General features: G+C 38.2%; 1 protein-coding gene across 11 annotated transcripts in view; it reads left to right on the top strand.

Moving 5' to 3' along the window:
* The first annotated feature begins 265 nt into the window (after positions 1-265).
* trpm3 (transient receptor potential cation channel, subfamily M, member 3) overlaps positions 266-17,300 on the top strand; it is a 160,939-nt gene continuing 143,904 nt past the window's right edge. For 6 of the 11 annotated variants that reach the window (XM_087794730.1, XM_087794728.1, XM_087794725.1 and 3 more), the window contains exon 1: positions 16,237-17,273. In XM_087794730.1, coding sequence (XP_087650856.1) covers positions 17,184-17,273 — 90 coding nt within the window. In that variant the 5' untranslated portion in view covers positions 16,237-17,183. Of the gene's footprint in view, positions 565-16,236; positions 17,274-17,300 lie in introns of those variants that run through there. The other 5 variants (XM_087794731.1, XM_087794729.1, XM_087794726.1 and 2 more) reach the window with 1 other exon arrangement.

The raw sequence follows: 17,300 nt of genomic DNA, 5'->3' as shown, positions 1-17,300 counted from the left end.
CTGTTTTTCTCTCTCTCTCTTTTCCTCTGAGGTGGGAGCAGCATCAACCAACCAAACACCACATGCAACAGGGTGCAGGCAGCATCTTTGGTCTCCACTTCTTTACAGCAGGTTGAAGATCACAGTGGTTTACAATTGAGGGAGGACAGACGAGTGCGGCTTTTTGATCAAAGGGGAAAGTAAAGGAGGCAAAGAAGGCGAGGGAGACTTTTTTTTCAAGAGATTAAGAGAAGGAAGCTCTGCGAAAAAAGAGAGGAGAGAAAGGATGATGCCACCTGTTGCACCCGTTTGACTGAAGCCGCCCGGATCCAGAGTGGCCGCCACACCTCCCACAAATCTCGCAGTTCATTTCCACTTCACATGGCGTCCAAGAAGAGGTGGTCGGAGCGTAGGGAGCTGCGCCGGGAGAGGCCGCTCTCCACCCGGGATGATACCTCTGTCGCGTCCGGAACCTCCGGGCCGGGGCGTTCCACCACCAGGGGGCGTTTCTCTGAGTCGTGGAAGAGGCTCAGCTCCAGAGGGGGTTCCACCAAGAGGGGGGGTCTCAACTCTCAGCAGATACCGGTAAGATGTTTGAAAGCTCGACACGGCGCCCTTTACTAACCCCAAATATGAATCAATGATCAGACAGGAGGTGGCACACGATTGACACGTTTGTTTGCTTGATTTTATTGCACTTTAAAAATGTGTGTGTGTGGTGCTTTAAACTTTTACAACTCAAAATGTATTCAAAGTAGTTTTAGAACATGATTTGACAACTGTTCTACTTCAACTGTATTCACCATATTTTAAATTCTGTTTTTTTTGTCATTTTGTTAAAAGGCATATTAGCCTCAATTTGACGTTTCTTTTAATGTTTCAATTCAAAAAGTACTAATGCATCATTCGTACAGATTCATTGGTCCGATTAATCCATCGAAAAATTTGGAGTAGTGTGTAGAATTTTGAACCCCCTCATCTCTGAGGATTTAAAAAAATCCATACGATGTGGAGTTCACGGATCACAAGAGCCGCACATGCCTTTCACTCTTGCTGGAACTTTAAAAAACATGTATGGATGAACAACCAAAGCTGCCTGCCGGCTGCTGCGCACGGATGATCAGACCTTGCCAATCTGTTGGATGACATTTGGCTGAGATATCTGGGATGAGAGATGTGTGGGAGACAGATATGCTCGGCTGCAGACAGAAGATCCATTTCTGGTTTTCCAGTAGTGCCCCAGTAAATGGTGTTATTTTGTAGTAAGCGCACACAAACACACACGTCCCCGGAGGGATTTTGTCTTTGTGCTGTGAGCTGGTGGGCTGTCAGCCAGCTTCTTTCAGATGGGTTAGAGATATGTGTAAATAGCAGTGCGTTATTTAACTCCAGAATACTGCTGGGTTTGTTCAGGAAAGTTATGAAATATGCTCTCAGACTACCAGTGTGTATCTGTTTTACATCATAAAATGACTGCTTTTATGAGTTTTTAATCTTTTTTTTCGACATCAAATCAACGTGTTCCAGAGCAGAGTCATACCCTGATGCAATTTCATTGTAAAGTAAAGATGATGAGAGAAGAAGGTCTGGGTTAAAATCCTCCGCTAGATAAGTCCTTAATTCTCAGTCGAATTTGCATGATCGCCTGCTGAGGGTGGATTTGAGGTCTCGCATGTGAGATACAAGTTCATGGTTGTCTGCCTCCTTTTGTGTCAGAGGTAGAGTGAGACATGTGCACGTGAAACTAGATTTAACCAGGTCTCTAGTCATTTAAAATCACCCCGTGTTTTTATTCATAGTGCAAACATCTACATGCAACCCTCACCTTTTTTAATTGAAATTTTTCCATTAGAAAATGTGCTTAAGCCCCGCCCACTGAAAACGCTTAGTTTATTTGGAGAGAAATTCTTTTTTATTTCAACCAGACCCACTCTGCTGTGATTGGTCAATCCCCATCTCCAAGGGACTGGTTGTATAAACAAAGCGGGATTTGATTACAGCTGGCTGGAGGAGAAGTGAAGACAGTTATTAGGTCATAATAGACACCGCTCTCGGAACCTCTCGTTCGCCGAGATTTCATACGGGGACGAACTTTAAAAGTAATAACTTCAAAACGTGGTCATGATGAGGGACTCACTGCGTCTTGGAGAGAAAGACATTTGAAACATGTGAGTCCAGTTGATGTTTTGACATTCATTGCCCTTTAAAGATTTATTTGACATGAAGTACTGACTGGAGTGCGGCAGCAAGCCCCCTGTTGCTCTCTGTAAGCTCTTGAACTATGAGAACAATGCCGAAGTAGATTTAATACACAAGAACTATATCAGCGTGCAACATATTCATTAAAACATTCTTATATTGATGGTGCGAATATAAAGGATTTAAGAGTTAATCAGCTAAAGTTGTATATTTACAACATTAGAGAACGAGGTAATTGGTATAAAGGACATTTTTAGCTATCGTATACCAAGTTCTAAAAGGAATCAAGAGAGGAAAAAAAGGATCTAAATAACTTAAATCTCACTGCTTCTATAGTTAATATTCTTTACTTTAAGCCGTGAAGTTGATGAAGTTTGACGCAGTATGTGGGTGTAAATTGTACTAACATAGTAACACACTGTTTGTATCCATTGGTTTCACTTAACAGGTGCTTACATCGGCAGTGTCAGGGTCTCTGGTTTTGTCTTTTTTTTTGGTGTTCTCATGCTCACATCTCGGAGCACCATTTAATCACATTTTGTAAACGATTTAATCAAGTACCTTGAGTTAATTTCTCCTACCTTTCTTATAAAAACACATCAAGTGTCTCATCTGATGAACTTCAATTCAGGTTTGACGGCTGGTTAATGAGTAATACGTGTTCTGTAGGGACGAGTTGATGAGACCTTGATTGAATATTGTTTTGATTATTTAAGCGCTTTGTGACCCTAGTCTGGAAAAGCGCTATATAAATAAAAATGACTTACTTACTTACTTGTGAAACAGTTTTGAAGGGAAGGCGATGTAAGTAACAGTTATTTGTCAAGTGCCTTTCTAATACAGTGTTTTCAGCTGGCTATTTCTTAAAGCTGTTTCATGAAAGATGTTGTTCAGGAATAAGAAATGCAGTTTCACGATGATTTATTAAAAGAAAAATAATATATTTAATCCTCTCTTAACTGGTTAATCACGATTGACTAGTAAGATACACAACTCAAACTACATTTTGGACAAATTGGCATCTGATGGCCATTTAGTATTCATCAAATCCCCCCAAAATTGGAAAACAAATTTAGGGCATTTGAGCTTCTGCCAAATGCTTCTGGCATATGAGTAAACAGTTGAAACAAGGATGTTGGTGCTGTTGTCGTATCTAGATTAATGAATTCCTTTGTGACAGTGATATTGACCAAATACTGATCATGTATTTCAAACAACTGACTTTTGTTTCAATTTAGTTGAAACATTGTTGTTTTTTTCATCTACTCCAACTCATGGACACAAACTAGAATTTTTACCAAATTAAAAGTAAAAATCGTCAGGTTGTATCTAGTGTTGACATTGCGACCATACATTTTGCACAAAGCTCAGGCTGCAAACCAAGAAAAACTCATCAGCGTAACCATAGTTACGCAACGGATTGATATTTTGTCCTCCAGTGGTGCAACCAAATGATGTGCTTATACTGATGTTTTCCTAATTATGAAATCATCTATTGCAATTAAATGAATGACAGAATGATTAATGTTTTTTTCCAAAAAATTTGACTTAGTGTGCATTCTGCATAATCTCCAATTGTCTGCTATAGTATGATAAAGCATTGTTTTTGTGTTAGTGTGCAAAGCTGGGAGCAGTTGATCAGAGCTATCAACAAAAGATGAGTCGATACTTTTTCTTAATGTAAACAGTAATTACCAGGACTGATGTAGCCAAAATATGCCCAGCTTTAAAAGCTGCTGGAGTGTATCCTCTCATCCTCAGTAATCCCCAAGAATCGTGGGTTTCTTTTAATTTTTGTGTTACAATTAAACCAATCTCCATTATTATGTGTTAATAGGAAAACAAGATACAGTGCTGTTGAATATCAATAGTTGTATATTGGGATCTTTAATTGTATCTATATATATCCCTTGTAATTATAGTGGTAAGCTTATTACATCGTAGGTAGAATGGTGACGCACTGGATAAAATTCAGTTTTTTTCACACGAATAAAAAGTCAAATAATGCTAATATGTGCTACCCATGTTTCTGAGAAAAGTTCTTTACATATTTTCTTTCTATAGTAAATAGCTTTTCTCCGACAGAAGAAAGATTTCAATTATAAAAGATCCCTTTAAATCCAAACACTAATCCATTTCCTGTCACAAGTCATACATTAACTATTAACAACTTTCACATCCTTGCCACTAAAACACACATAGAACATATCGACAGAAAAAGCTTTTACTGCCCAAAAAAAAAAAAGGATTTGTCAGATTACTGACAGAGGTTTTTGATCAAAGCCTTAAAAGCCGTTTCAAGCAACATCGCCATGAATTCCTTCTGCAAATTTATCTTCACTCAGACTGAAGAATGGAGGACGAGAGCGCAGAAGCAGACAGACAAACTGTATGTAAGAGATGCTCAGTCATGCCTCAAACTCCAACATCTTTCCATTAGAAGGTAATAGATTCTACTCTGTCGCAGTTAAGGAATGAAAGATTTGCCAGCTCTCTTCACTATTAAAAATGCTGTAGATATTTAGTTTTAAAAGTACATTTTATTAAACTAGCTTAATCTACAAGTTGATTAGGAAAAACAAATTTAACTTTTAACTGAATTCTTGCTGTGCTGGATACATTTCACCGAGTTACACCAGTAGAACATGCTGCTCGGTTTAATTAGCTGCGAGTCCAAGCACTGCCACAGGTAAACCATCATCTCCTGCTGAGATTAAATTAGTCCCTTAGAAGCTGGCGTTTTTTAAACCCACAGCTCTAAATGTGCGGGTCAGAAACACCGCTGTCAAAGCTCGGCCAGTTTTTGTTTATTAGATCTTTAAAACCCAGGCAAGATTATTTCTCCAAGTCACCCAGGGGAATCTCTGCAGATCACAAGCTAGAATGTAATTCACTGAAAAATAAAAGTACACTTTGATTAAAGTCGCAAAAATGGTTTCTATCGGTCATATACATTAATATATTATTCAAAAATAATTCTGTATACATTACATGGTACATGGACAACTATGTAATGCAAACATTGACTTTTAATAGTGATCTGATGACGCTTCATGAAACGGTGTCATGGTGTTTAGAGGTCAGTAGGTGGCGCCATCAGTTTTAAAATGATGTGATGTTTGATTAGAACAGTTGTTCGAAACAAAGGAAGACAGTGCAGAGATAGCCATCTAGTGGAAAATAATGACACTGTTTCATGAATCTTTATCAGACAATCACTAACTTTAATTTGTTTGGAAATCATTTTTTTAAACCAAATACTTAAAGGAATCTATAAAACTTTTTGCCATATCTTTGGCAGAAATATACAATAAAGTGTAACGGCCAAACAGGATATGCAGCACATTTAATTTGATCTGAAACCTAAAATTGTAGTGTATTTTGAGATCAGTGGTGTAGGTGGTGATAGTGTTTTTTACACTAAGGCACACTAAGCACTAAATACATAAAAAGACATTATTAAATCGTGTCGCACACCTTGAGTTACTTATTCCTCGTTTTAAATCTTCTGTCAGGTAAAAACTGGGGCATTAAGTAGAAATCAGAATAGATTTTCTTTACCTTGCGAGCCTTTTCTCATGAATATGGTGAGATTTTAAGTTTATGTAAATGTGGACATTTGTCATTAGTTATGTGTGAATCAGAAACCTGTGATGCATTCTGTCTTTGAACACCGCTTTGAAGCTCTCGTGTCTGAAGCCACGAGCTCAGGGCTTTTCACGCGTTTGTATTTCCTGCTGAAGTAGTCAAGCAGTGATCATTAATTACAGGGATTTCAGCCTTGGTCTTTTTATTTTATTGTACAAACCAAAATCAGATGAAAAGATGCATTTTTTTTTTATATATCATGGTGGAATTCTGCAAGTTTTTCACTTTTCAAATTGGAAGTGTCTGGATAATACATTGTGGCAAATGATTCTAATTTGTCCAAGTTATACTTGATATATTTTGGTATTATGTGAATGTTAAGGTTTTGAAAGAAACACTAACCTACATTTGTCTGAAACCTTTAAGTGCGTACTTGTATTTATTATCTTTGCAGTAATATTCTTGAGAATATTGTACAACTCGGTTTACGGGCACCACTTGAACCATTTCTGTTCTCCCTCAGATAGTCTTGGTTGCCTTTTTTTTTTTTTTTAAACTATTACTAGTGACCACCAGTTTAAGCATATTTTGACACCAACTGGTCACTCTCCACTCTTTGGTGTTTTTCCCAAAATTCCCTTTTCAAGCTAAATCTCCCCTAAACTAGTCCAGCTGAATTGTGTTAAAATTTCAGTTGGTTAATGGTAATCAAAAATAGTTGGACATAAATGTACATAATTTTTTTTTTTAAGTCTCTTGTGGAATGAAATATTCCCGATGTGTCACATTTTTACCTAATGCATAGTGGGTAGTAAATTCTGAAAAGCATCTGAGGTCTCGCTTGAAATCCGTGTTAAGCCGCATAATCCATCAACAATGTCATACCCTGGACAGATCAACATTATTCTAATAATATAACTTCCTCTTTAAACTCTGTTTGTACATTTACTGTATCTCCTTCGATATTACTGTGAAAATATGTTGGAAAAAGTACCGTAACATCTTATTCCTGGATCTAATTTTAGAAATACAGGTAAGCTGCAGAACGCTGAGGAGCGAGTGAGAGGCTTTAGAGCTCAGATTTGTCCACATTATTGAAGTGAACCGACTGGTCCGTCGTTATCGAGGCTACCAACATTGTCTGCATCGCTTCGTTGAGCTACCGAGATTAGATCAGCCACCAATAAAGCTAATCTGACAGCTATGGAGTTTTTTGGTCTGTGTTTTTTTTTTTTATGTCTGTTTATCGGGAACCAAGACAGGACAAGGCTGGACTACAAGCTCCATCTTTCTATTGATCTGTATGAGGAAACCTAAAGTCTGCAGTGGATCAGGAGAATCATAGCTGAAATTTCTTCACCAGAAATAATCTTTTAATAACATATGAATTAAAAAAAAATGCTTGGATGTAGCAGTTAATTTAGTTTTGTGGCCAAAACAATTTTTTTGTTTTTTTTGTTTTGTTGTATTGTAAATTCGCTTCAAATTGGTAAAACACTTCCGATGTGGGTTAGTGGCAGGAGCTGCAGCAAATCGGTGTCGAACGCTCGTGCCTTCTCACAGATGATGCCCTCTGTCACGGTATCTTTTGTGAGCTCCTCACCCTGTAATCCACACCTCCGTCATCCAGTCAGCTAAAGCACACCTCACTCGTGATTTTCCATGATATCATGCTTGTACATCAATTGCTTCGTCTCATTCTTAAAAACAGAAAGACCAGAAACTGTGCTGTTAACTGCACCAAACAGTAATCTTTGCTCCCCAAAGGTCAGGTCTGTTGACAAACAAGTCATTTGCTTTCACTTACATCAGATGATAAAGCACAGATTTTTCTGTCTAATAATTAACCAAAAAACACATGGTTTGTATTCTTAATTCCAGCCCAAATTTAAAGGTTTCTGAACCATGACATTTTTTAACCCAATAAACAGGAATTGCACTAAAGTTAATTTTAGTATTTAAGTGCAAAGTAAAAACGTAGTTCAAGATCTCTTTAGATGTATTACTTGCATCGTAAGAGCTGTACAATATATCAAGTTTATAAAATGATCGTGATTTTCGCCTTCACAAGTTGAACCAGTGAGAGGGCCGACCCCGGTTAATATGTCACAAATACATGATTTACTCGAGCCTCTTAGATGTTGCAGTTGCACTTTGTAATCGCATTTTTTAGCAGAATATTTATTCAGTTGGTAATTACATTATTGTACAGTTTATTTTTATTTTAGTTTACAATCGTGCACTAGAAGTTCTTTATATCTATCTCTTTATATGTATATATATTTAATGCAGTAGAAACAGCCTCCAATAGCAAGCTCAGCAACATTTTGCTTGACAAAAGTCATTTTTTTTCTTTCTTCAACACACTTTGACTATATGGAAACTCAGGCAGTCGTGATGATACAACTGTATTGCCCGTGGGCGTCCATTTTATAGCCTAGCCTGATATTGTTGGAGGTATTGGAGGCACATGATATGGACGTGGTGCTATATTTCCGAGTAACCTTGTTGAGTCGCTGAGCCTTCCTGTCTCACCTGCCTAATCTTTTATTGCTGTCAGGACTGGAAGCCCCATGACTCCATTTTGTTTGTGGTTTTCTTCCTCTCGACTGTCTCTGCAGGATGCTAGTTTTTCTTTCTATGCAAATATTTAGAATCAAGTATGTTTTATTAGAGTTGACTCTGCCAATTATAAATATTAAAGAGGTGACAATGAATTAGCTTCTCTACGTGTACATGTGACTTGCTGACCTTACAACTGTGTAATTAATTGTTGCCATTAATTTTTGATGAGAATAAGTCACGGTGTGGAAATATATTAGTCAATGGAACTCTATTAACCCAACTCAGTTATGTCACTGAATGAACAGCTTTTTTGTCACACACACTATAACTTGCATGAAGTTGTAAAAGTGTGTGGATTTGTGTTTTTTTCGTTGATACATTGTGGACTTGATTAAGAAATAACAACACAACCATCAGCTAAATACTGTATAATATATATATATATATATATATATATATATATATATATATTATATATAACCAATATGTGCATGTGTGTTAAAAAATCGATGCAGCGATATATCACGCTATTTATTTTAATGATACTGTATCGATATATATTCGACAGCAGTTTAACAATTTTCTTTTACTAAAAAAAGAAAAGAAACAAAAAGTTATGTGCAGTAAAAAGAAAGCAAGAAATTTAAAGCTGTTGTTTGGACATATTTTGGTTTCAAAACAAATTAAAAACGGAGTCAAGGTCAAATACTTGGACAATAATCCAAATATATCCTTGATCCTATAGTATCACTATTATGACACACCCCCTGATGTGTGTGTGTATATATATATATATTTTTAATGCACACGTGTATATGGAATGTTGGATCTTTATCTCATCTTTATTTCAGACATAGCTAAAAACCTAGTAAAATAGGGACTTAGAGATTAAAAAGATACAACTGTACCAGTCTCTTCAGAACAAAGATGTATAAAAAAAGTATTCATAACCTTGCAGATAAGGAGATGAAACTTGTAGGTATTTTCAGAAAAGTTCCCAAATAACGATTATCAGAAATATGTTTGCGTCTAAATTATTATTGAGTGATATGTTTGTACATGTTGTTGTGTACAGTGTCTTTCTTCCCTTAAAGCCGTATACATAACCCAAGGACATTGGACAAGTCGTAAGTCGTGGTCGGTATACGTATAAGACACTGTGCAGTATATACTTACTTGGTCGTCCAGTATTTGAAATTGATTGACAATGTTTGTTTATTTCCTGTTTAATGGCTTCAGTGCAGTCACTAAATCCCAGCTCCGGATATAATTGTGTCGTTGTGTCCCTGAGCAGGACACTTAACCCTGATTCCTTCTGATGGTGAGACGGTGCTGTGTTTCTACTCCCATCAGTGTGTGGTGGTTTATGAATGGGTGACTTGTTGCTGTGAGGGCTGATCACACAGAGTAAGTACTATATAAATAAGAGACATTAAAAATAATTAGTCCTTCCTGAAATACTTCAATTTGTTTTTTGTTTTCTTTTAATAAAGAATGTGTCAGCGTGGTTCCTAATGAATCCATAGTCGATTGACATGAGATGTCATGAACTCCCATTTTTATGGGCTGTTTCTCCAACTGGTCCACCGTATGTCCCACTTGGGGACTCATCCCTGATCAACTGGCCCAGAAAAAAACACCAATAAAAGCTGGCATCTAAACTTGATATCCCTGATTTTCTCCCCCCAAGCGTCTCGTGACCCTACTCAATGAACGAAGCAGGGTCACTAGTACAAATCACTCACTTATTTGGGTTACAGAGTGACAGTAACCAACATGTTACCCCCATTTTAGTGACCTTCCCTATCAAAGATGTAAAATACTGCACACTTATATTATATTAAGTGATATACAAATGAGTTTCAATGTAGGTTTTCAAATGATTCTATGATGGTGAAAACAATACTATTTATTTGAAATGTAGAGATTGCAGCAACTATCTGGGACTAGTTCATGCAGGGTCTAGTTCATAAAGGATTGTTAGACTCATTTATTAAGGCCGCTCACCCTATCAGTCAAGCAAGGCGCCGGCAGACAAGTCCATGATGGGAACCCCTTTTTCTGCCGCTTGTTTTCCTTGATGTGGTTCTACCAGTCCATGACCCTGCGGCTGCAGCTCTCTGATCAATAACAAATCCCATTGCCCCCCTCAGACTCACAGACCCGCAACTTTTTAGATGAAGCTGGATTCTGGGGAACATTGTCAGGTATTTATAATAAAAATGAATTCCCAACTATTTTGTTACAAGGAAGGAAAAAACTGGGAACTGATACAAAAAGGCAACTTTCTATCTGGCGACAAAAGGATGCTATTGTTTTACAAACTTGTAGTTCCGATGTTAGGGTACACACTTGCGTATTGCTGCTTTAATGTAATCTTTTTTTAAATTTATAAAGCATACTATAATGTATTTGCCTATGGTGCATTTATTTCAGTTCCACTTTTCTGACACGTGGGGTCGCCAGAAACAATATTAAAAAACTTACGATTGTCACCTTAAGAAAACGAAGGACTATTGTTTTATCAGCTTTACAATAGGTGAAGTTTTGAATCTGAGTTAGTAATTGTATTTATAAAGTGCTTTAGTATTCCTGATTTATGTGTCAATATAACAAACTATTGGTTGTTTGACGGGACGAACAAACTGCAAGTATCTTTGTCACATGACCAGCAAAATCTTTTTTTTTTTCCTTTAATTGTAAAAGTATTTGATTAATTTCATATATTGAATTCCAATTATCGTAAGGGCATCTCTCTCATACCTCTGGATTAGAATTCAGTGTTCATACTTTCATGTTACTGTCATTACCAATAATGGTTCGCTTCTCCATAATTCAACGCCAATTAGGTGGGCACTCACCATAATTGCACCCTGCTGTGAGCCTTTGTGTTTTCTTTTTTCTACGGCAGTTTAGCGACGCTTTCATCCCACATACAAGCTCACTTATGTTAGTTTTGTGCGGCTTCAGTGGACCTCTTAAAATGATCAGTATGATTTTTTTTTTAACACAGAGCCGGAGCCATTTCACCGGTATCCTCTAGTTTTGGAATAAAGCTGCCGGCACTCTTAACGAAAGCCTCTTTCCTTTGTGAGAATGGAACAGGGGGTGTAAAAAAAAAAAAAAAGCTGCTCCAGGTCAAGTGCTAACGTTTTCATAGAATAAACCACTGTGACCCAGGTCGAGTGAATGAAACATGCGGGTATGATGCTAAGAATGATATTTAGTGGCTTTTATCTGGTGAGTGGCTACAATTATTCGGATCAAAACTGACACATTAGCTGATCCTCTAAACTCCTCTGGTACTCGGATATTGCAACCCTGTGTTGAATAATAAAACTAGTGCTTCCGGCTGTAAGGCATGCACTGAAATATTATTATTTTCCCCAGTCTGTTAGCGGCACAACCAAACCCATCTGTCATTAACCCATATTTTGTTTTGGCTACGAGCTCTCTCACCTCCGTCTGTTCTCCTTCTGGTTAAACTCAACTTATGACGTTTATATATATATATATATATATATATATTTTTTTCTTTAGTTAAGATCCATTTTTAAGTATTTATTAAATACATTACATCACACACAAAAGCCTTTCAGTGAGGATTAAATCAAACATTTGCATACATTAAGCTTTTCGTTTCTTTACAATCTCAAAAAGCAGCTTTTTTTTTCTGCTTCAAAATGACAATAAATACCAAACAGTGGAATAGCCTTCTCGGCTTCGTCAATTCTCAGTTTCTCGCCTTTGTTTGCAATCTTCTATTTCTATTTGCTCCTTTTTCTGAACATGCCAATCCCGGGTCCAGTCAAGCCGCACTGAAGCGATAATTATGTTTTCTTGGTTGTGCCTCTGCAACCATTAAAAACACAAGGTTTGGGTTGTGTTTCTCCATCAAGCGTTCTCATTATAAAACGATTTGAGATGCATCATTTTCTTGATAATTCTTAAGACAATTATCTGGCGATAAAATCCTCCTTTTGTTTCTTTAGTGTTGTCTAATTACCACGTACTAGAAATGTACTGAAAAGTCAGGGGGATTTAGTGTCTCTACGTGGCGAGTAGAAAATCTCATCTGCTAATAATCTTGGCTCCAGATGGAGGATTGTCCCCGACACAGCAGAGGTCTTCCTGCTTCCTCGGAGCAAAGGTAGCAGGGGGGCATTGCTTTGTCGTGGGGCCACAGTGAGAATGTGAATGTAGAGGGAGAGAGAGATGGAGCGTATAAAGGAAAAGTATTGAATTGTCACCCTGGAATCCTTCAGAGGCTTGGCCATCAAAACGAGACCCAGAGGAAAACTGAATCTCTTGAGGCGTCCAAATAACCCTCTTTACTACACATAGTGAGGCGACAAAGACTTGAAGATTGAACCCTGATGCTGAGAAATAAATGTTGGCACGACTTCATTAAATTATTTGTGCTTTTGTGTTTTCTGACTTTGTGGAATTACAGGTGGTGTGAATATTACCGAAATTAAAAAAAAAAAATCCGACCGCCTTGGCCATCTATGACTGATTCCTGAGCGCTCCCACTGATCTTCTGATCCTCGATCGGTTATTTTTATTGGTGATCAATATTTCAATCCACTTGTTCTTCCAGTTTCATACTTAAGAAGTTTTCCTGAAGAATCAATAGCCCCAGACTCAAGATTGATACTTCACACTTGGATGCAACCGTTCCAGTGAGTGGGGAAGGTTTGCAAAAAAATAGTGAAGCTACCCTCAAATCTGCAGACGAAATTCCTGTGAAGCTTTGTCCATTTAAGGATAAAATAAAATGTAAATATTAGTGCAACTAACATGAAGGTTCAGTGGAAATAAATAATGGATTTCAACATGATTAAAAAAAATACACAGTAGGCTGTTTTATGAATTAAAAATATGTATTTCTTTAAATTTACTGTAAATCTTTATCCTTCATTAAAATCATGAAAATAAATCCACAATCATAGTTAACTCTATTAGCGATTTAAATGTATTTTTATGCTTAAAGAGCACATAGACATTTGTAAAAGTCTCCTCCTGCTTATTTAAAATTACATTCTTTTGTCTGTCAATCTCAGTAACAATATGATTCACCGTCTTCACGGAGACGAACCATATTTACAGCCTGACTGTTATAGTGTTGAGCTGCTGACCCCTGGTGGTCATAAGACGTACTTACATCTACTGTATCTTCTATAAAACTCTTTTTGACAACAGCGAATGTCGGGTCAGACACTAGATATTTGAAAACGCTTTGAATTAACAGATGGATAGTTTTGAATTTTGCCTTTAAATGATTCATAATACAAAAGCCAGCTGAGTTTTTTTTGTGTAGTTAAATGACGCCATCTAGAGTCGTAAGGCTGGCACTGCAGCTCTGGGCTTTGAGGTGTTTACTGACCTATTTAATGGGATGAGATGGATTTGTGTGAAGTTGGGATTCGGGGGTAGGGGGGAAGAGAAATTCCTCCCCAAACCCACCCTGAAGCTCTGGGTAACATGCTCACTTCAAGCTGCTGTGCTGTTGACAGATGCATCTCTGAGGTGTCGGAAAGTCTCCAGGGGCCCCGGTGGTCAGTGAGGTGGATCTCTTCTAAATGTCAGTCCCCGACCGTCGGGGGGCCGAGCTCTCTGTGACTCTGTGAGCCGGTGACTCAACCGGCCAATTAGCACAGTGAAGCCAACAGATTAAAGTGAATGTCTCACAACCATAGTGTTTTTAGCTTGAACCCATTCAAGTTTTATTTAATGCTTTTACATGTGTTATAAATGACATGTATTCTTCAATATTTCAGGATTTCAGGAGTGGGTCAGTCAACCATGGACTGTATGGATTCATGGATATACAGGCCAGTTAGAATGAGGTGTAAATATAGGTGTGTGGACACAGATGGAGGCATATACAGGAGAGAGAGACACAGATTTTGTCAGTGCAGATGAATTGGCTCCCGCATGACACCTCTTCACTTTGCTCTGGAGGTTTTCCAGGCAGAAACAGCTGAGATGAGACCCGGAGGCAGGAGGAAAATATCACAGCAAATATCTGTATCCTGCCACTGAGGGGTCTAAGCCATATATCTAGATGGGATTAAAAAGAATGTAGTATATGTGGTGAAAAGGTAAGGCCTCGTTGCTGCCTGGTAGCTGCTTCTGAAGAATATTCCTTATTATTTACCAGAAATATATGTATATCCTTGCTAAGAAAATGGTTTTGTCACAGTTAGCGTTGATGTTTAATAGCATATATCGTCAGAATTTTTTTTTCCTGTCATTTATTTAATGAAGCACCTAGTTTCAAACTGAGAAAAGTACAGTTCAGGGGTCCCTTTACTACATTTGTGTCATGTATATAAATATGTAAAACTGATTTCTCTAAATGATTTAATTTTTAAACTCATTTTTAACATTTATTACCACAGGTTATTTATTGTTGGACATAATTCTCTCTTTTTTCATCAGTATTTCTTGTTCCTCAAAATACATTTCTTTCTTTTATATTTAATCAATTCAATCCTGGATCAGATTGTGGCGTTATTCCTCGCCATAGCTCACTGTACAGTGTTTTGCTTCTTGCTCTTTGTTGAATTGCTGGGATCTATTTTTCCTTAATCAACTATAGTCTTATTTCAACTGTATAGTGTCTTGAGATAACTTTGTTATGATAAGACACTTTAAATAAAATTGAATTGAATTGAATTATTCCTTAATGCGCCTGATAAGCCGGTGCACATGGTCCAGCTCTTTCCACGGGACCCCAAGGCGTCCCCAGACCTGCTTGGAGTGATAGTCTCTCCGACCTATTCTGGGTCTACCCAGTGGTATCCTACCCATGGGACATGCCCTGAACACTTCACCAGGGAGGAGTACTGGAGGCATCCTAGTCAGGTGCCCAAGCCTCAACTGACTCCTCTCGCGGATGAGCAGCGGTTCTACTCCGAGCCTCTCCCTGATGGCCTTGCTTCTCATCCTATCTCTAAGAGAGAGCCATATGGAGAAAACTCATTTCAACCGTTTGTATCTGCGATCTTGTTCTTTTGGTCACCAATAGGTAAAACCATCGAAAGTACTAAACAAGTAAGAACTATTCATCAAATACTATATAATTGAATAGACTTTTTTAACTCCACCATGTCAATCATTTGTAACATTCATACTTACTATTTTCGGCCAGTGTTTTTTTGGTCTACTTTGTTTGTACTTCAGAATTTATAAATTTCTTACATAAATTTAGTGGATATTTTCTTTGTCCATGCCTTCTCACAGTTTAAAGGGTTTGTTTACCCAAATTTTAATGTACAAGAGTCATTACAAACGAGCATTATGTAGTAAATTAGGAATTTCTTTTGGGACAAAAACTTAGCAATACCGGTTACTTAAGCATGGACTTGCATTTCTGTCAAACTATGATAAGATTTTTGTGAAACTAAAAAGTTACAGATTATCCTGAAAATAATCCAAACCTCAAGTCAACATTAGGGTGAGTAGAAAGTAATTGGGTTTTGAAATTTGAATTTTGCTTGAACTATCCCTTTAATGAAACTTTAATTAGTCACCGTTGACTTTACACAAAACTGTGCACACAAATCCAGTAATTATTATTATTTTAACACTTTAGCTGGTCTCAATAAACTCTTTTGTTTCCAGATTTTTACCATTTACACCTTTTTCAGGAATCAAGTTATCCATTATTTTTTGGGAAGTTTCTTAAAAAAATAAGTATAAATCTTCTAAGCCAGTAGTTTTTCGAGTTACATCTGCGGTAACTGGACGAGCAAACACCGGCGTTAGAAGGAACTTTAATTAGAAAAGCATTGATGTCACTGTTCTATCCTTCTAGTCCCGTCTATGAAATTTGACGTAGATTAGTTATCGGTAAGTAGGTCGAACCCCCTTTCAGCTGCACACATCAGCCAATTTTTTTCTCCTTCTTTTTTTTTCATTCGCTCCCGTCTTCAAGCTCCCCCAGAATTCACTCTATAAAACAGAGCCGCCACTCTGGAAATCGCTCACTTCTCTTTACGCCACCACACAGTGCCTCTCCATTATTCTATCCATCTTTTTCTTTTCCTGTCTCTGTCCGTAACGAAAACATCAAAGAAGCTTTTTGCCTTTGGAATCCCTTTTTTATTTTTTTTATTTCAGTGTGTGTGTACATCACTTGTGTGTGTGTGTGTGTGTGGATCACTCCGTCTCACTCACTCTTTCTGGAGACAGTGGTGCAAATTCAGTCTGATTCTAACCCGCTGCCTTACAGGCTGCTCCGTTTATGCGCTCTGCGCCGCTCTTCTTTTCTCTCCTCTCCCCCTCTGCGCTATACTGCACCGCACTGTTCGCTCCCCCTTTTCTCACATCTCCATCTCTTCTCTCTCTCCTTCTCTTTTTCTACCTGCATCCCCCTCACACTATGCTCTTACCCTGGTAGAGGCTTTTTCCACTCTGCTCCAAATGGGAAATTACTGTACTCCTCTCGTCTTTTTTTTTTTTGGTCTTTCTTCTTTTGCACAAGAGCTGAGTAGTGCACTCTCGCTTGGAAGAGGACTCAAATGCTCCAGTTGACTCAGTGGATCTGTGTGGGCCAAAGAGAAGAAGGAGGCAGGGAAGAAGAAGGCAAGAGTTATCATCCATGTGAGAGCCTCGTCTCGTTCCTCGGAGAGTGAAGGATTTCGAAAGTGTGCAGGGCAGTGGAGTGGCGATAGTCTTTGGTGGATGGTTTCCTATCGAGGGTCATGCTCTGGGACTTGTGCGCTTTGCAGCAGTTGGGGTTGGAGATCCTCACCCCGTTCTTGCCCCCCTCGTGGGGCAACGTCGATTCCGGTAGCAGGGGAAGCTGCCGGGCGCCAGTGGCTACACGGTGAAGCGTGGACACCATGAACCAGCTGGACGCACCACGGCCACTCAACTGGACCATCAGGAAACTGTGCCATGCAGCCTTTCTTCCCTCCGTGCGTCTGCTGAAGGTAAAACTGTCTCCAATAATCTCCCAA

Source organism: Callionymus lyra, chromosome 1 (genome assembly GCF_982586985.1).
Source record: "Callionymus lyra chromosome 1, fCalLyr1.hap1.1, whole genome shotgun sequence".
In the NCBI taxonomy this organism is placed as follows: Eukaryota; Metazoa; Chordata; class Actinopteri; order Syngnathiformes; family Callionymidae; genus Callionymus; species Callionymus lyra.
This window is presented reverse-complemented; position numbering and strand designations above follow the sequence as displayed.